General features: G+C 30.2%; 1 protein-coding gene and 1 pseudogene across 1 annotated transcript; both read left to right on the forward strand.

Moving 5' to 3' along the window:
• The first annotated feature begins 5,681 nt into the window (after positions 1–5,681).
• Positions 5,682–9,239, forward strand: LOC107911175 (mitochondrial outer membrane protein porin of 36 kDa-like; annotated as a pseudogene).
• An 8,147-nt stretch (positions 9,240–17,386) lies between these two features.
• On the forward strand, positions 17,387–21,634 carry LOC107913580 (small RNA degrading nuclease 1). The gene is made up of 12 exons (XM_016842212.2): positions 17,387–17,685; positions 17,816–17,998; positions 18,104–18,193; positions 18,290–18,358; positions 18,449–18,589; positions 18,825–18,941; positions 19,021–19,090; positions 19,232–19,332; positions 19,806–19,928; positions 20,014–20,121; positions 20,591–20,695; positions 20,902–21,634. Exons 1-12 carry the CDS (start codon positions 17,653–17,655, stop codon positions 21,256–21,258), a joined length of 1,497 nt encoding a protein of 498 aa, XP_016697701.1. The 5' UTR covers positions 17,387–17,652; the 3' UTR covers positions 21,259–21,634.
• The last annotated feature ends 271 nt before the right edge of the window (positions 21,635–21,905 follow it).

A 21,905-nucleotide genomic window follows, 5' to 3' on the forward strand; every position in this document is an offset into this window, starting at 1 on the left:
ATAGAATCTAACTTAGGGTGAGTTTGGATGGGCGGTGCGTGTACCTACGGTTAGTGTAAAAACAGCGGTGGCGGTGAGATTAGACACTGTAGCGATACTGTAGCGTGAGACAAAAAGTAAACTAAACGCACCGCACCGCACCTAATCGCCCATCCAAACCCACCATTAGTTGTTTTGTGTTTCAGGTTGTTTCAAACATCAAGTTCCTCTCGACTTGTCTAGAGCAAATCCACAACTTGGACAACTTTCAATCTCGTTCTGTACAATCTTTATCAAAAGTACATCGTAATATTTGATTATATCATTGTTTAATAAATTCTAATAAATATAACAAACGTATGTGTTTTTACATTATGTATCAATAATATTTTATATATATTGTTCTGTATTTATCCTTGAATGATACGAAAAATAAAATGCATCCATTTAAATGTTTATTTTTTTATTTGTTTTTAATTCGATGTAATCCAAGAACATTTATAATATTTATCATCATGTAGTTGACTATTTGTAAATCTAAGGGTTATAATTTTAAAAAATAAATTAGATTGGTCTGGGTATTTGCAAACCTTATGAAATTTGAAAAAAAATTTAATCTCTATTTTTAATTACCAAATTCGATTGTATGTGTTAAACAGTTATACATTTTTATTATTTATGCACGGTAAAGCTAAAGAAAATAAATGATTTTTTTAAAAGTTTTATGTTTAAAAAGGAAAACCACATCGCACCACCTGAATTTCTCCAATAGGTTAATTCAGATTCGGTCTTTAATGATTTACAACTTATGCGATTTAGCCCTTGACTGCAGTTTTATTAATTCAATTTGAACGCTACTGCTATTTAGTTTAAATACTATTTCAATGAGTATTTTGAAAATCAATATGTTTCCAAAAGTTTTTGTATGATTTATAAATTTGGTTTTTTTAAATATTAAATGTATACAACAGTATTTTAAAAAAGATTTTTTAATATATTATTTAAAAATCATGTTTAACTCTATTTTATAGTTAAACTGTTTGAAATTTTAAAAAATGTTTAAAAAATATTTTATAAATTAAAATGTATATTGGTAAAATGTTTTAAAATTTTGAAAAAAAATTATTTATTTAATTTTAAAAAATATAAAATTGTTTAATAAGATACTTTTCTTTGTCAGTATTTTTAATATTATTAATTAAAATTTTATACTATATTTTAAATTAAAATAAATTCAATTAGAAACGATATCTAACTTAAAAGTTTTAAACAAAATTAAAGTTTATTAAAAATAACACTTTTAACTTATAATTATATTTAACTTTTTAAAAACTTTTTAAACCATATATTTTTTCCAAAATGTATTTACTTTTAAAATATGTTTGCAAATATATAAAAAAATTAATCTAAAATGTTAAAAAATATAGTAATTTTTAAAAATTAAAATTGATATACACCATCAACGCCGGGATAAAAAACTAATTATAATATATTATAAGGTTATTAAGGCCATGTTTGGTTCAATGTAGTTGTAACAGCTCATTTTCAGCGAAATCGAAACAATGGTTTCGAGACTACAAATTTGATGAGTAAATTATTATTTTATTATTTTAATGTTTACCGATGTTAGAAGGCTCGTATTAAAATTTTGTTAAGAAATTACGATGTTTGCATGCTTAATTAAGTGAAAAGGACTAAATCGTAAAAAGTGTAAATGTATAGTTCTATTAGTTAAAAGGGTTAAATGGCTATGAAAGTTTAAAATAAAGGACTTCAATGGTAATTAGACCAATTAAAGTGATAGTGGATATTTATGGACACGGTTTTATTGAAATATTTAAAGTTTTTAAAGGTTAAAATGGTAATTAGGTAAATTAATGTTAAAACAAAAAGAAAAGAAAATGGTTTCATCTTCTTCATTTGTTAAACCAACCAAAATTTCACCATTAAAGATAGCTAGGGTATTCGATCACTTCTTCTTGCTTGCATGGTATGTTTTCCAATCCCATTTTTAATGATTTTTTATGTTTTTGAAGTCGTTGTAACTTAACCTAGCTAGCCCGGAGATCAATTTGCAAAACTATTAAAGATTTAGGGTTGTGTAATGAATAATCTTGTGTGATTATTGATGTTTAATGGTAGATTATGAGTCCTTGTTGATAAATAAACAAATTTTGTAAAGTGAATTTTGATGAAAATTGTGTTTAGGGACTTATTTGTAAAAATGATAAAAGTTCATGATAAATTTGTGAAATTAAGGTTTGTATGGATTGAATTAGGTCCCTAGAGAATTTGGCTAGCATGAGAAGAGATTAAAATGTTTAAATTTCAATTTATGAGCTTAAGGACTAAATTGTGAAAATTTAAAATATTAGGAGAAAATAGTAATTTTGCAAAAATATGAAATGTGGACTAAATTGAATTCTAGAGATATTAAATGAATTAAAATTTTCTATTTAGATCAAGATAGACCACGTACAGATCTAGATCGGGGAAAAGCTAAAGACTCAAATTAGTCGATCTCATTTTTACGCCCTAATCATCGAGGTAAGTTCGTATGTATGAATTATTACATTCATGTTATTCAATTATGTGATATTATAAATATAAAATGTTATGGAAGAATGTACATCCAAGACAATGTTATGACGGTTATCGAGTCCCAGTTGAACCTTAAGAATTCGTAGGATATAAATGACATGTTATTAGGGATTTCATGTTTCAAGTGCTAGTCTTGAATGTCCTACCAATGGATGAGGTCCAGCATTTGTTGCGGATACTCCACAGCTCGTGTGAGCAGCATCGTGTAGCCTACATTTTGACCCACAACTTGTGTGAACAGACCCATTTCACAGCTTGTGTGAGCAATGATGTAAAGGAAAGGTTATGATTATATGTTTAAGCACACTACGTGTGAGCTTTCCCAAGTATCCGATGATATTCTAAATGGTTCAACGGGCTATGAAAAGGATTGAAAAGGTAAGTTTTCACATGGTAGTATGCATATGTTCATGGAAAGGTTAAATGATTCAAATGATATATGTTCACATGGTAATGAATCATATGATTAATTCAATTGAATTATGTATGAATACACTAACTTGTGTATTGACAATGGTTCTTAGGCTTATGCCAAGCTTGTGGTTGGATTACATTATGAATATACTTAATGTTATATGATGAAATGGTAAGTTATGTTTCATGTTCTACAAACTTACTAAGCATTAAGTGCTTACTTAGTTTTCTTTCTTTTGTTTTATAGATAATCAGAAGCTCGATCAGTTTGGAAGCTCATCGGAGATTTATCACACTATCCAGCATAAATATCAGTAGTTTTTGATGTTTTGGCCAAGGTTATAATGGCATGTATATGTAGACTTGTATTGATATTTAGTTGAATGTTAGTTGATGATTATGGCATGTATAAGTTGTTTGGATTTGGTACCTTTTGATCTTTGCCAAACTATGTCATTTTGGGTATTTGTGATGCATGAATGGTATGGTTCAAATAGTATGTTTGTGATGAAGAGTTAATGGTCATATTTGTGGCATGATTTGTTAGAAGATGATTTATGTGTGTTAATGAAAATGTGATCAAATAATTGCATGTTTAGGTAAGTTGTGGATGAATGCATTTGAGGTGCCTTGTTGGCATATTGGTTGAATGATCTTGGATTATTTAATTGGTCATTTCATTTAGGTTTTGGTCATATTTTGATGCCTTGATTATGTACACTAAAGGCCTTTAGGTGGTTGCATGAATTGGTGTTGAAAATGGTTTAATTTTGGGCAAATTCATGTCCACATGGCCTGAGACACGGGCGAGTGACTCAGCCATGTGTGACACACGACCTGGCGACATGGTTGTGTATCCCCTGTAGGTTCTATTACATGCAAGTCAGGTAGTTACACGGCTTAGCACATGGCCTGACACACGAGTGTTTGGGGCTATTTCAAGAGTTCCATGGTCTGGCACACAGGCATGTGACACGGCCTTGTAACCCTACTTAGAGAGTTACAAGGGTGAGGGCATGGGCTCGAACACAATCGTGTGTCCCTATTTTGATTGTTACATGGCCTGTGACATAGGTGTGTGTCGTAGCCGTGTGAGGCATACGGTCATGTGACCCCTACAGTTAAATTTTTCTAACTATTTCTTGAACTTTCCAAATGTTTCCAATTTGATCCCGAATTGTTTCTAAGGTGTTTCTAAGGCCTCGAGGGCTCGATTAAGGGACGTTATGTATGTGATTGAATGTATTTAGGTTATGTTTGTAATGATGTATGAATTGTATGTTTAAATGTTTTGTTTGTACGATAATGCTTCGTAACCCTAATTCGGCGATGGATATGGGTTATGGGTGTTATAGTAATGGCATAACCATTACAACTCTATTCTGCGGGCCCACCATAAATGGTTGTTTGGTTCAATAGAATATCCTATTACGGGCTTATTCAATTACGGCCTATGCAGTGAAATGGTCTAAGTTCTATTCCCTTTCCTCGCCACTGATTATTGATTCTGTGCTTAAAGAGGCCATCACCACAAAAACGCTTTCCACTTTACCCTCTCCCTTCTCACCTCAAAAAAGCCCTCACATAGCAATAGCTTAGTGAAATGGTCTAAGTTCTAGCTTGTATTTGCAGTTTGATGAATTAGGTGATGGTAAAAATTTTATATATATAACTTAGTGAAAGCAATAGCTTTTTGTTTTAATTAGTTCCATGGACCATGTTTTCTTTTCCTTTTTCTTCTTCTTTTTTCTTCACCTTTGGTTGTAGAGTTGCAAGTGACGACCAAGTGCTTCTTTGTGATTGAAATCGAATGTAAGGTTGTTAAAAATGATGACCAATGAAGGTTTTAAAGTGTTAATTATTAACAATCTTGATAACTCTATTATTGAAGTTGTTGATAGGGTTAAGGAATTAGTGGGTCTTGAGCTCTCTAAGAAACTCTAGTTCAACTTGGTAAGCAAAAAATTTTCCATCTTTTACTCCAAAGATGAAACCTTTGTTGTATGTATCGTTGTATTATAATGATCATACATTTGTGTTTTTATTTGTTTTAAGATCTATGATGGGATTAAAGCTTTTTCATGCATATTTTTGGTTTTCATACTAGCGTTGAATTGGATTTCATTGAACAATTGGCTCAGGTTTGATGCTATTATACATTTTACTGGCCTTAATGTTGTTGGGGAGAGTGTCGATAACCCTCGTTAGTATTTTAACAATAATTTGATTGGCACTATCAATCTGTATGAGATCATGGCCAAATATAATTGCAAAAAGGTATGAGAATATCTTTAAAACTCTTTTTTGTCCTCTGTATGGTATCTTTTTGGTTTCATAGTTGCATTTCAACTTATCTAAGGAAGATTTTAAATTAGTATAATTATTAGAATTCCTTTTTGAGTTGTTCCTAGTTGTTCCAGTCTTTGAAGAAGGCCGTTTTTATCTCTATGATTTTATTTAAGGAAGATGTTAAATTAGTATAATTGTTGTTCCTATTTGCTAGAATCAAGGAGTTTATTACATGTCAATGCTTTTATGCAAAAAAAAAAGTTTTTGCTTGTACTGCTTCAATTCCACTAAAGTTTTTAGGTGTTGGTAAACACGAACACCACTAGAAAATACGACTGAGTCCTTATTCTTCTTTTAATTTGGTGTTATATGTATTCACATGTTTTTCTACTAAGCAGATGGTATTCTCATCCTTTGCAACTGTGTATGGCCAATCGGAGAAAATACCATGTGTTGAGGATTCTAAGTTGAAGGTCATGAATCATTATGTCTGTTTTGATGTTGTTGGACATGTCTGTTTTTTAGCTTTTGTGTATACCATATTGAACTCCAATATTTGCATGAGTATATTGGGATAAGCTCAAGCATTGGATTGACTGTCAACCCAATAGTTAACTTCTCAGGTGTCCTTGGAACAAATGTCTTTCACTAGGTACCGATATCTCATTCGACACAAAGACAGGGAATTTCACCAAATGCAAGGCGAGATTGAGCTTCACCACTGCAGACCTCATTGCTTCTTTGGCTCTGTAACACCCCCTAACTCGTCTCCGTCACCAGATTAGGGTTAGAGAGCATTACCATATAATTAGAAACATTTAACATTTTAACATTTAAATAAAATAAACAAATCATAATCCATTCAATTACATGCATTATGTCCCTAAATCGAGCCCACGAGGCCTTAAAAATAGCTTTGAGGCAATTCGAGACTAATTTGAAACAAAACGAAAAGTTTAGGAAAAAAGTTGCGAAAATTAGAAACAGGGGTCACACAGCCGTGTGCAATCACCCCATGCCGTGTAACTTTTGAATAAGGGACACACGGCCATGTGCCAACCTATGTCCTCACCCGTGTAACTCACGAAGTAGCCCCACACGCCCGTGTGTTAGACCTTTGCTAGGCCACGTAACTTTCTGAGTTGCCACACATGCCCGTGTGCCAGGCCATGTGTTAGGCCATGTAACTCACTGACTTGGAACTCTAAGAAATCTCAAATGACACACGGCCGTGTTGCCAGGCCGTGTGTGTCATATGGCCATGTGACAGCTCGTGTGAACCCAAAATTCATCTAAAATCAAGCCATTTCATAACTCAACTATGCATAAATATACAATCCAATTGTGCACACTTTCAAGGGACCTAAACACCATTCAAACATGAATAAACATACCATTTCAAACATCCTAAATCACCTAACCAATATGTCATTCAAAGGCACTACAAATATACCAAAACATTACATACCAAAACAAGTCAACATTACCTTATTTCAAGCATTATAACCTAGTTCCATTACCTACCGAAACATATCACAAATGACCATTATCAAGCCATTACAAACATAACAAAAGAAACTTATATAAATATACTTAAAAGTGACCAAAATGACATGGTTTGGTAAGGGGTTATAGTTCACCAAATCAAACATAACTTCAAGTCTTAAACTTACCAAAACTTACATTAACACATTCATTAAATACCATTACATAACAACCTATACATGCCATTATTAACCTCGGCCAAAATATTCAAAAACTATCAAAATGTTTGCTAGATGGTGTGATAGGTCTCTGACGAGCTTCCAACCAAATCGAGCTTCCGATGATCTATAAAACAAAGGAAAATAACTACGTAAGAAACGAGTACTAGTAAGCTCGTATAAACTCAAAACATAACTTACCATTTCAAAAGTACAATTCATAGAATAAGTATAAACCATTACCAATGCCAAAAGCTTTGTAAAAGCCTATACAACATCATCAAACTCACAAGTTAGTATACTTGTTTATGATACATATAAGATCAACCATAATATATGAAGTTTACCATATATAAACATAAAATTTAATTCACCAACATTACCATAAGATGATGATTCATTCCTTTTGCTCACTTACCATTTCCTTTTCCTTTTCTTACCCGTTGAACCACCTAGAATTACTCTAGATACTTGGGAAAGCTCATACATAGTTTACCATAACATTTCCTTTACATCATTGCTCACACGAGCTGTGAAATGGGCCTGTTCATGAGTTGTGGGTCAGAATGCAAGCTACACGATGCTGTTCAGACAAGCTATGGAGAACCCGCAACAAATGTAGGACCTTAGCCATCAGTAGGACATTCAAGACTAGCACCAGAAACATGAAATCCCTAATGGCATGTCATTTGTATCCTAAGAATTCTTAAGGTTCAACTAGAACTTATTATTCGTCAATTTATTATAGCATTGATACATATATATTCAAATTCAATTATACTTAAACAACATAATAAATAGTTAACTTGGCTAACATTAAAATGATCGTAGTTCACACGAACTTACCTTCATAATTAGGATGTAGAAGTAAGATCGAACTAATCTGAAGCTTTAGCTTTTCCTCGATCTAAGTCCGAACGTGATTTTTCTTGATCTAAATAGATAGTTTCAATAAATTAAGTACTTCTAGTATTCAATTTAATCCATATTTCATATTTATACAAAATTACCAATTTGCCCCTAACATATTAACTTTTCACAATTTAGTCTTTAAACTCATAACTTGAAAGCTAACCATTTTAACCTAAATTAAACTTAACCCATGTTACAATGGACCTTAAAGAAACTCATAATTATCAACAATTCATAACAAAATCGTAGAATTTATACCTTTAACAATTTAATCACTATTCTCATAATTCATCAAAAATTACTTAACAAAACTTGTTTATTTTTCAAAAAAGATTTATAATCTAACAATTAACATAAAAAACTAACCAAAAACATTCATGGCAAGTCTCTCAACTTTTAAATATTTTGCAAATTAACCCCCGAGCTAGTTTAATTAAGCTAAAACAAACTTAAAAAATAAAAATTATTAAAAACGGGGCTTGAATGCATACCATGCAAGAAGAAAACAAAATCGAAGCTCTCCCCCTCTTCAATGGTGAAATTCGACCAAGCAAATGAAAAATAGGGAAGATGATATCATTTTTCTTAGTTTATTTTAGGTTTATTTACCAATTTACCTTTTTACCCTTTAAAAACTATCAAATTTTCAATAAAACCTAATACATAATTATCCATTAACTCATTAAATGGTCTATTTACCATTCAAGTCCTTTATTTTAAGATTTCATAGCCATTAGACCCCTTTAGCTAATAGAACTCAACCTTTACACTTTTTACGATTTAGTCTTTTTTACTTAATTAATCATGCAAACATAAAAATTCTTAATGAAAATTTAATATTAAATTAATATAATCTTATAAAAATTAAAATAATAACTCACTCATCGGAGTTGTGGTCTCGAAAGCACTGTTTCCAACTTCACTAAAAACAAGCTACTACAGGCTTTGCATATGGTTATGTTCTATATACCTATCTACAACTGAAAATTCCAAATGATATAATCTCAATTTTAATACCTTTTTTGTCAATGAAGGAATGAAAAGGGTGATTCAGTTAATGCATCTTACTACCATATTGTGAATCCATCGACCAACATTATTGTTGGTGTTAAGGTGACCCATAGCTTCTCTACCAATGTGAACACCATCACTGTGGGTACACAACATGCATTGGATCCATTAACCACAACCAAGGCATGAGTGAACAATACCGGCAAGGTAAGTGCACTCATCCAGCATGAGTGGCACCCGAAATCCCTCTTTACCATTTTTGGAAAGGTGGATACAAAGTCCATTGATAAGAGCCCCTAGGTCAGACTTGCTTTGGTATTCAAGCCTTGAGAGCTTAAAAAAAAGCTCATTTTGGTAAGAGTATGTAGACCTAAAAAAGATTTGTGAAGTTTTAATTTGTTGTTGACTTTCATGATGTTGTCATCTTCTGTTTTATGTCAATGGTTTTTCATTTTAAAAAAGTATAAAGCGAAAAAAAATTTGATAATTGTTTTTAGTCATTCCTTATTTAATAGAGGTGAAGTACCTTTGATTTGCCCCATAATTTTTTAGAGTCTCTCTTTATTTTTTCATGGAATTTGCTAATAAAGGAAAATAAGGGTTGTATCTTTTATTTGTTGAGGACAATTTTTACTTGGTATAGAACTTTTTAACAGGTATAGGAATAAAGTCTAACATTGGATCAGCTTGTAAAACTGGGCCATGGCAAGCTTTCATTACTGGTGGTGAGATTGCCTAAAGGTAGAACTATCATAGAGGCTCTTATATTATGAGTCTGATTGTATTTTGATCTCTATTTAAGAAATAGACAAACTAGTACATTTATGTTAAAGTAAAGAGCAAATTGTTTTATTTTACTGCACAATTCGAAATGACGGTATTACAAAAGAGGACGAATACTTTAAAGAATTTAGTTTAAAAGTGTTTAGTTTGCTATTAAAAACTACTTTTGATAGATAAAACGTTTACTTTAGACGTGATGTTATGATATAAAATATGTATTTATATAATGTTTAAATTCATCAATATTATTTTTTATTAAGGATATAAAAGAAAATAATTTGTTATTGGCTCATTATTAATATTTTGATATATAAAATATAAATTTTAAATATTTTAACAATTAATATTAATTATTTTTAAAAACAAAAGGAATGTGTAAATAGTAAGAATAAAATGTATACATTTTAAACAAATAAAAGTATATTAAAAAAGAGTTAAAGATATGAATTTTTCGAATTCAAAAATATTTTTAAAGATTTTAAATTCATTAATAATTAAGCTTTTAGAATATATTTGTTGTGTGTCAACTATAATGAACATAACTTGAGAAGCAATGGATTCAAATAATAGTATATTATTTTAAAATGTAGTAAATAAAATATTTTTATATATTTTTATATAAAAATAATTATATTAAGAATATTATTAATTTTTATATTTTTTATTAAATTATATTTAATAATAATCCTATTAAAATTTAATAACAATGATCATTCATAAAAAAAAATTTCTACTAAGGGTACAGTGGTCATTTTAGTTTTTTCCTTATGTTATTACAAATCTATTCCATTCAACTAAACACAAGAATATTATTACAGTTTTATTTCATTTCATTCTACCAAACACAAGAATACTATTACAGTTTTATTTCATTTCATTCAACCAAACAATTGAATTACTGATTACAGTTCTATTCCATTACAGCTCTATTCTATTTCAGTGAACCAAACGTGCTGTAAGTTTTTAATGCGTTGACATATTAAAAACTTCACATGTGATAAAGAAAGAAAGAAAGTTTTTGTGGAAGGGAAATTGCAACATAAACCCTCTTCCTTTTTATATAATAAGTCCCTCCAATTTACTTATATTCAATAGTTCAACTTACAATTTTACATAAAAAGCCTTTGTAAATTTAAAACCGTTTAAAATATTTTTTTAAGTTTATTATTATTTTTAAAAATTAAATACACTATTAAAATTGTAATAGATACTTAAAAATATAAATGATGTTACAATAAATTATTTAGTGGCCATAATATTAAATTTAATTAACAATTTACTTTCAGTGATTAATAATTAAAATTAATTTCAAAACTATATATAAAAATAGAATTTCAAACAATCTACTATTATAATATTTATATTTTAAAATAGGCTTAGTGGTAAAATAAGCCTTTGGACTTTTGCAAAAAATTAATTAAGCCCCTCCTAATCTTTATATACCCAATTGAGCCTTGAACTAGAAAAACTGGCTAAATAGGCCCGACCTGACTATTGGATCAAGTATAAGAATGCTACATTGGTTGTCAGCGGATAGTAACATTGTATTTAATGGAATTCCACATATTATGATTTCACTATCAATCTATCATATCATTCCAAACATAGGGATTCAAAATAGACTCGAATAAATTTTTCAAACATTCGTGCATTTATATGAAACTATGGTACTGGGATTAAGGATCAATACTGGACACAAGGTACCTATACCATTCTTTAAGTATCGATACCTCTGTCAAATATCGGTACTGATTTTAGCTTTGATGTTTTGAAAATTTGTTCAACAAATTTAGTAGTATCGGTACCACTGAAGTATCAATACTTCCCTATAAGAATCAGTACTTTGCCCCTGGTATCGATACCAAAACATGATTCGATGTTTGAAATTCAAGGAAAACTTGCCAGTTTCCATAACTTTTCATTTAAGTCCCTACATACAAAATACTATGACACAACCAAACCAATTAACAATTCAAGAATATAAATCAATTATAATACCAACATGTTATAGCTCATCATAGATATATTAAAGATTCTAATCAAGTTCACAATATTGGTAAAGTTTACAATGTTTTGCATTTTAGTCCTTTGTACCTATATCGCATACCATATTACCTATGTACATGCCAAACTAAACCAAAATTTAGTGTCATACTCTTTTTCAAGCTTGGAGATGTGTTGAGATGAGTTGACCATGATCATTGTACTAGCTCGTTGAATCTATCTTCTACCTATGCATTAAAAGCAAACGTGTTAAGCTGGTGAAGACTTGGTAAGTACCACAATAATTTAAACATTTAAAACGTCCAATAATATTGATAATTATATAATAAATATTCTTATACATCAAATTTTACCCAAAGATACTAATATGTGAATCTTTTTCATTCCAAAATACCGACCATCACTTACCTTGTCACATGAACCATTTTTTCTGATCATATTTCTTTTTGCAACCCATTGTAGACTAAATAGATCATTTAGGATATAGAGAACATATGCAGAACCGCACTGAGGTGTGTTAACAAAACAACACTATAGTGCTTATCATATCATAACAGAACAGTGCTGTTGTACTTAATAGAATAGAGGGCGTGCTAATTCTCCTTAATGGCATGCCATCTATATCCTAATAGTTCTCATATCATTTGCATGGGCTTTAACTTTGTTAAACCATAGTGTTTACTCAATCACAAGATACAATACAACTTTTCACTTTTTACAATTTAATCCTTACAATCATAGGTACAATTTAACTTGTAATTTTACTACAAACTCAATGTTCCAAACATCACAATTTCAATACTCTTCATTTAAGCCCTCTTTTCAACATAAAAAAAACTCATGACAAATTTTGTCTACTTTACAATTTACTCCCTTTTCTATTATCACCATATATCACTTCAAAACATAAATTAAACTTTGAATCATTTTCTTAAATTTTCATTAATAATCTCTACATTTAACATTATTGTATTGATAATTAAACTATCTAGTTGACACAATTTATAATTAAATCTACATTAAACATGGTAAAATTCTTAAAGTACTTGCAACCAAAGCTTGGATGATATGTTTTTCCTTTTTCTTACTCCTTGACCACCTCTTTTCCTTTGTCTTCAATTGGATCCTCACCTTTCTTCTCTTTTTCTTCATTTCCATATCAAAACATATAACATTTGCATGTTAAAACTACAATCAAATAACATTTCTATGCTATTTTAATGAAATTAACATGAACTTCATAAAGATTTCATCTCTTACTTAGTTATCAAGAAATCAATTTCTATTTTTATTTTCTCCCTCTTCTAATATTACTATTAATGCTTCCTCTCATGAAGTTAAGGTAAATACTAGTATTCTCTATTGAATTTACTAAGGAAATATCAAAGAAATTTAAGGAATTGAGCTTGGAAGGGCTTAGAAATAGTGGAATGACCTGTTTAGAATAAAAGCAAAAGTTTGGATGGAGGGTTTGGTGAGTAATGTGAAGCACCAAATGAAGAATGAAGAATTTTATCATAATTTCTACACTTTTCTTCCCAAAATATATTCTAATTTAATAATTAATTTAATGATTTTGCAATTTAGTCCTCCAATCCCATTTCAACACAATTTCATCCTTAATCATTAAGTTTTCCATAATTATCCAATTTAAGTAATTACTATTTAACCCTTCAACTTTTTCTACAATACCATGCATGATTCATGCTTTATTTTGGTCAAATTTCACTTCTAGTCATTCCTCATTTTCCCCAATTCCATGTATTCTTTTCTAACATTATATTTTCTACTTTTACCATAACACTTTCTATTTTTCTACAATTTAGTTAATATCTCAAATTAATTTTCCTCATCTAAAAATCATTTTCTAATTTCTTATCGGCTCTAACTACTTTCTATATTAGCATTTAAAATGTCCTATTTAGTTCGTTTCTAAAATTCTCTAATATTCATAACCCAACATGACACTGTACCCAGCTACGAGGCATAACACGTATGTTACACCTTTAATCAATGATGACTGTTAGTGTTTAACAATAACACAGACATGGTTGTTAACAGACACCACATCAACATCATTTGCTACCGTGGCAATGCCACATCAACATTGAGTGTTGATGTGGCATTGACACGTTAGCAAAATAAAATATTTTAAATTTTAAATTATTTTTAAGATAAGAAAAAAATGAATCTGTGTCTAGGTTCATTTGAATTTGGTCATTTTTTTGTCTAGATTCATTCTAGAATTATAAGATACATAAAAATTATACAAAATAATTAATTTTTTTAATAATTAATAGAAATTAATTAAACAACATAAAATTTTATAAATTTATTAAAAACCATAAAAATAGAAAAATAAATTATAAAATTAATAGAAATTAATTAAAATCCATAAACTTTTATAAAAAATAAATTATTTTTATAAAATTTTATAATAAAAAATAGATTTCTCATTTTTATTGAATTATTTGACTAATATAACTTACACAAATTGAAAAAAAAATGAAAGGCAAAATTATAACAAAAAAAGTTGTTAATATTTATTTTATTAAATAAGTAGTTGATTTTCAATTTTTAAATTAACATATAAAAATAATAAATTTTTTTATAAATTTTATAAAATTTTATGATTTTAATTAATTTCTAGTAATTATTATAAATTTTAATGATATTTTTATAATATTTATGTATTTTATAATTCTAGAATGAATCTAGACGTATAAATGTCCATATTCAAATGAATTTAGACAATAACTTATACATATTCATTGAGCATTTATTTTAAAAATATTTTTAATTTTTTTATTCTTTAATTTTTTTATTTTTTTGTTGATGCGATAGTGTCATGTCAACAATAGGCAATGATGTAAGCCCTTGAAAATGACATGGCACTGTTGCATCAAGAAGTGGTCTTGACATAGCATTTGTTAATGGCCACATTAATATTGTTGTTAAATATTAACAGTCAATGTCAGTAAATGACCTATTTGATTAGTTTTTCTAGTTTAAGGGTTCAATTGGGTGTAGAAAAAGTTTAATAAGAACTTATGTTACCAATAAACCTATAAAACAATTTCAAAATATTATTTATTTAAATTTAGTTTAATATCAATTATCATGATTTTGAAATTAAACTTATATATCGTTATGTTTTAATTTCGTAAATATACCTTTAACGAAATGTTACGAAATTTATAAACTTTAAGAAACAGTTAAATGTTATACAACTAGTGTATATATATATATATTAATTCTTTTATATTTTTAATAAAACTTATACATTCTTTTATATTATCCTGTTGAAAATACTAGTGTAAATGAAGACCCGGCTAAGAATGATACAATTAAAAACATTCATGATTATAGTGACAGCTTTAGTTATTATAGTCAGGTTGATCATTTAGTTGACGTCAAAGACATTCAGAAGTTCATTTCTGATAACACCTTTTTAATTAGGGATAGTAATTAGGACCTTCATTCCATATATTTTGATAGTGAAAATCAAAATTTTGAGCTTAACAATGATCATTCTTTTTTGAGTGAACTAGAAAGTGTTTTTTTTATAGTTATCATAATTCTAGTTATATGAATAATGAATCGAAAAATGATGAGCCCCACTATCATTTTAACTTGTATGATAATGATACTAACTATGGTTGGACTAATCACATTAATAGTTGTATTGACTTTTATCTTTGTTCTCAAATCTGTATTGATAGTTCCATTTTAAGTGGTAGTGACAATTCAATGATAATTATATTTATAATTACACTTGCGGTGAATGTGGAAATAGTAGTGAAGGCAAGAGTTTCGATATAATAACTCATGAAAATGGTAATGATTTAACTCTAAAAGAAAGTTCTAATGATCTCGATCTATACAAGCATTTGTGGGTTCAATGTGAAAATTGTTATGGATTAAATTATAAGAAATTGCTTAAGTCAAAAATGAATGTGAACAATGTGAATATCATTTGAAAATGAGTAGTTCAGATAGAATCAAACTTTCGATTGATCCAGGCACTTGGGGTCCTATGGATGAAGACATGATCTCTCTAGATCCCATTGAATTTCAGTCTGAAGAAGAGCTTTATAAATATCATATTGATCTTTATCAAAGAAAGAAAGGGTTAATTGAGGTTATTCAAATAGGCACAAGTAAACTAAACGGTATTCCTATAGCAATCGAGGTTATGGGTTTTCAGTTTATGGGGGGTATGGGATCCGAGTAGGCGAGAAAATCACCTGTTTGATCGAATATGCTACCAATAATTTTTTACCTCTTATTCTAGTGTGTGCTTCCGGAGGAGCACGCATGCAAGAAGGAAGTTTGAGCTTGATGCAAATGGCTAAAATGTCTTCCGTTTTATATGATTATCAATCAAATAAAAAGTTATTTTATGTATCAATTCTTACATCTCCTACTACTGATGGAGTGATCGCGAGTTTTGGTATGCTAGGGATATCATTATTGCTGAACCTAATGCTTATATTGCATTTGCAGGTAAAAGAGTAATTGAGCAAACATTGAATAAAACAATATCGGAAGGTTCACTTGCGGTTGAATATTTATTCCATAAGGGTTTATTTGATCCAATCGTATCATGTAATCCTTTAAAAGTGTTCTGAGCCAGTTAGTTCAGCTCCATGGTTTTTTTCATTTGAATCAAAATTCAATCAAGTAGAGTCTTAAGTGAAATTATTTTATTTGTAGTGAAAATGTAGTTATTTAGTTTATCAGAATCAAAGTCAAATCCCATTATTATCGAAAAACAAATAAAACAAATTATGACAAAAAATGGAATTGTCAAAAAATAATTATGTGGATAATTATTACTATTCGATATTACTAATGAGTAAACCTCTAGCAACAAGATAAAAAACGAATTTTTCCTTCTATGAAATGAAGTTCAAATTTGGAGAAACAAATAAAACGAATTTTATCTTTATCTATTGCGTATGTATATATAATTTAAATTGAGAAAAAATAGAATAGAAATATAGAGTTTTGCATCTTTCTATATCTCCAGAAAATTCTATTTTTACTAATAATCCCAGGTCTTGGATCGGATTCTAATGAATCGAATCTTTCAACAATTTGTAAACATTATTAGTGCTATATGTCTCAAATTTATAGTGCCACATATCCCAAACTTAACGATGTTACAAAAAGATATTGAAATAATGAATGTAAAAGTGTTTAAGTATCAAGTTGAAAAAAGAGTATAAATATTAAATTCGGAAGAAGTTGTTAAGTTTAATGGTCAAATAAGTATTTAAGCCAAAAAAAATTGAGCTAAATGGTTAGTTTAGCCCATATTAAAATGGTCACCCAATTATTTGTAATTTTTTTGTCATTTAATTATAAAAAGTGAAATGTTACCAAATGATCACCTAACTATTCAATTCTATCATCGGCTAGTTAATGTAAAAATAAAAACACCCAAATATCTAAGATAATTGGGTGTCTAAAACAGACAAAATTGAATAGTTGTATGACCATTTTGTAACATTTTATAGTTGGGTGACTAAAAAAAATTTACTAATAGTTGAATAACCATTTTATAACTTTCTATAATTGAGCGATAAAAGAGAAAAAAGTTGTTAGGTGACTACTAATGTAATTTACTCAAAAAAAAAATTTAGTCTCAATTAAAAAGGTTAAAAGAAAACAAATAAAGTTAAACTCGTCGTTTAGCAGTTTCTAACCCTAAAGAAACAGCTTTTGACTGTCGTTCCAGATTTTGGCGGTGGTGGTCGCAGGAATATTGCTAGGTTGTAGTAGTTTGCCCAGAGAGATTGAATTTAGGGACCATATTTGATATTTAACCGTCTAACTTGTTCCTTCTTTATTGTTCAATTTCGTCCGACTCGGTTTGACTGAAGAATCCAGAAACCCTAACCCCAATAGCTGATAGCTAGCGCCTCCTTCAATCTCTCCCCTTGAATTCCTAATGGACAGGAAACTTGAAACTTCCGAGAAAAAGGTAAGGCACTTTGATATATTTATATATGTTAATTTCCAAAGTACTTATTTTTTAAAATAGAATGTTACATGTTCACTAAATTCAGTTTTCATTCCTTTAAAATCTAATGCTTTATGCTGAAAATGAACAGGTTCTTGTTGAAATCGTGAAGTTAGTTCAAAAGCGAGGACTGGAAGGAACACAAGGAGGATGGAAGGAGTTTTTGAAAACTTATGACAAAAAGTTTGGTGCTTCTTTGAGTGATCCTTCGAAGCGGTCCAATGATGTCTTAGTATCGTTTCTTAAGACATTTACTAAAGATGACGATTTGGAAGTATATTCATGATCGCTCTTTGTTTTCAATAACAGTATCTTGTTTAATAATCTGGGTTCGAGGATGTGACTGTTATGTTTGTTTGTTTCTATCGCTTGTTTGCAGCTTTTCTCTAGAGTTTTGCAAAGTCATTTAAATAGGAACAGAGTTGAACAATTTAGCAAACAATCTCGGGACAATGAAACCCCTGAGCAGGTATACTAGCATTTTTCTGAGGCAATGCATATCGCAAGTAGCTCCGTAGTACCATTTTGTGATTGGTCTTGTTAACTGGTTCTGGTGGCAGTGTAGAATCTTGTTCGTTTAACTCTGGAACACCCACAATATCTGATTGATTATGCATTCCCGATAGTTGATGAGGTTCGTTGATCCTATCTCTTTTAGATTTTTACTTTCATCTCATTTATGCTTCTATCCATCCTCCAGAATCCTTATTAGTTATAAATGCAGGGATGGATTGTTATCAAGCCCCCTAAAAAATCCCGGGCACTGAAGTCCAATGTGATGATTGCTGTTGACTGTGAAATGGTTCTCTGTGATGATGGAACTGAAGCATTAGTGAGAGTTTGTGCTGTAGATCGTGATTTACAGGTATCAAGTGAATTTTTGTAATAGAGTTAAGAAAAAGGACCTATGACTCTACAGCATCTTAATATTAACTAGTTTTCAAAATACCACCTCATATGAATGCAAAACTTGCTGTGGGTTCTCCTAAATGTTTCTAATTTGGTAATTATACCCTCACGTTAGTTGAGTTCAAGGGCTGTTAATTGTTAATTATCATTATCTATCTTGTGCTAGGTAAAAAGGAACTCTTTTTTCTCAGGTCAAAATCAATGAACTTATAAAACCAAACAAAGCAGTGGCTGATTATCGGACTGAGATTACTGGAGTAGCTGCAGGAGACTTGGATGGTGTTACTTGTTCAGTAGCTGACATACAGGTATGCAATGGCTCTAATCTTATTGTTTCTTGGATCTCCTTCAATGTTGTTTATCTGAGCAATGGAAAATTTCTCGCAGAAATCCCTGAAGAAGCTGTTATCTAATGGAACTATTTTAGTGGGACATGGTTTGCACAATGATTTGCAAGGTACGTTGCATAATGGCTAAAAGTTATAATTTCATTTTATGGTAGAATCAACTGCCTATAAGACTTGGTACTTTTTCCATATGGCAGTTGAGCTATGATTTACTTTTGTAACATTGAATTGTTATTTTATTTTGGATACAGTGTTAAAGATAGACCATGCAAGAGTGATTGACACATCCTATATCTTCAAATATTTGGATGCACCTATCTATAGAAAACCATCTTTGAATAACTTGTGCAAGGTAAGTATTAGATAGTGTCTTTTTTTTTGTTATTGTTATGAAAAGAACCTGAAGTATTACCAGTCTTGTTTCAGCATGTATATCACCCGTCAGATTAAGTACTACATCGTTTTCCTTATATATGTATGCTGGTTAGAGTTTTCTATGACTGACTTTTTTACCCTTTCACATTGCTGATTACTTGACCACAAACTATGTTGCCCTGACTCTTCATTTTCCATAAAGTACCTCTATCTGACACCTAATTCGACACTTATTTGGATGAGTATGGAGGTATAATCCTCCATATATATGTACAAACTTAGAATGAATTGAGTGTACCAGTAGCAACACTCGCCAAGTGTCTGGGTAACCAGCACGAAAACTGCTTTGCTCTTAGTGACGACCTTGCATGGTGCTATAGAAGGCAATAGTCTACTGGTAGTTTTAGATGCTTGTTTTAAATTTTAACTGTTCTGTGCATTGTTTTACAGTCCGTACTGGGATATGAAGTTCGAAAGCCTGGTGCTGCTCATAATTGTCTAGATGATGCATGTGCTGCAATGAAACTAGTTCTTGCTAAGCTAGAGCGTGGTGAAATTACCCTGGTTCCAGATGTATGGACATGTTATTACTGGTTATCATTAATTTCAATTGTTTACTGTTATCAGCTATGTATATTTAGTTTTTCTCGAAAATCAGGTATCTCAACCTGAAAGGGAGAAGCTACTACTCCACAGAATACCAGTCTATGTTCATAGAGAAGAAATTTCCAAAGTCATTCCTGGAGCTGTTGCGATTGAAGTAAAGGTTGATTATACCTTACCTGTATCTGGTTTTCCCTTTAGAAATCCCTGGCTTAGCTTTTCTTTACCTTGGATTGCTGCATGTCTTATGTTTAAAAGATTGAGACTGGTGAAGTAATGGTTTCTTTTGAGATATTCTATATGAAAAAATTATTAATCCCAATAATTGAATTGAACATTTACTGGTAAATTATGTTTATTCTCGAATACTCTATAAACTGCATTTCTGAGGCAGTTGAAAGGTGAACTATATTTTATATCATTAAATCTCTTAGGTATTCTGTTCTAAGGTAAATATATTGTCCTTAAAATGCAAATCGTCTTTCTACAAAATACATGTATTATAGATGTTTTAAAGTTCAGAGAATTGGTCAATGAATTGTCTTTGAAAAGCTCTCTTCCTGGAAGCTCTTTCTACTTCATCTTCACTTATCGTTGCTGAGTTTCAAATATGGAAAATTGTTTGTCGGCAGCCAACTAAAAAGCTTCAAGGTCGCCATTACTCTGCAATTGCTGTCTTTAGTAGTCCTCAAGAAGCAAACCAAGCATATGAAAATATGGAAGGCAATGAAGAAAAGGCAAGTATCTTTTACTACACTCCTCATTTTTCATTCACATGATAGCATTTTCTTCATGCTTTATCGATAAATACTACACTCCATGACTAAATATTATGATGTTTTTAATTGCAATGGAGATGTTTGATTCTCAATGCCTTAATAAGATTACCTTGTTTTTATGTCTTTCATAAGGTGCTAACTGTAGGTCCTTTTTTTTGTCTCAGGATTCGCATGGACTACCACAGAAACTTGTTAGCTTTCAGTTTGGCGATGGATCAACTGCTAGTTTATACATCCGTAAAATGGCACAGGAAGATTCTCACCGTGAAGTTTTGTCGAATAAAAGAGCATTCGAGGGCGAGGAGACATCGATTGAATCCAAAAAGCTGAAGACGGATGAGAAAATCACGAAGAAAGTTATGGAAGATAACAGTCAACTTGATGATCACTTAAAAGAGATAGAACGATTGAAGCAAGAACTGCAGGAGAAAGATGCTAAAATTGTGTTGCAGGATAAGATGATATCTAACCTTCTAAAGAAGGTTGAAGAAATGAAAAAGGTTCTTAATAAAAGGAAATAGGTCATGCAGTAGTGTTTTTACAGTCACTTTTTGGTACACGATTTTACAATCTATTAACCCCAACCTGGTTCAAGTGTCATGTTCAGTGTTGTTTTGGTTAGGAACACCGTGTCTTTTGTCCTAAACACCGATTATATTTCATTATATCTGAATTTGTGGAATTAAAACTAACTGGCTTCAAACGTGTCTGATCAGATTTTCGTTATGAACTTATGCCGTAAAGACGTAGTTGAATCTTTGTTTCATGGAGAGAATGGTTGTAGCAGAAAAGAAGAGACTATGGGAGTAATAATAGGTTAGGTCAAATCTTGTTATTTATGTTGTAAGTTGTGGATTTAGTATTGAACTTTAATTTGGTAATTTTTTAATTTGGTAATTTTCGGAGTTTTAGAATTTTAGTTTTAATCGAAAGAAAGTTGTTAAATTCATTAAGTTCTATTATTTTCAAAATTTGATAAAGCAAACATATTATCACATGTGTTAGTTTGCTATTTTTATATACTACTTAGAATAAATTTTAATTAATAGATTTATTGATTGTGTTTGCATTAAGATTGAAATTTCGAAATTTTGAAATTCAAAAAATATAAGGACTAAGAATATGGATTAAATCTATAAATTTATATATGATACTTAATAGCAAAATT

This window comes from Gossypium hirsutum, chromosome D11, assembly GCF_007990345.1.
Source record: "Gossypium hirsutum isolate 1008001.06 chromosome D11, Gossypium_hirsutum_v2.1, whole genome shotgun sequence".
Classification (NCBI taxonomy): Eukaryota; Viridiplantae; Streptophyta; class Magnoliopsida; order Malvales; family Malvaceae; genus Gossypium; species Gossypium hirsutum.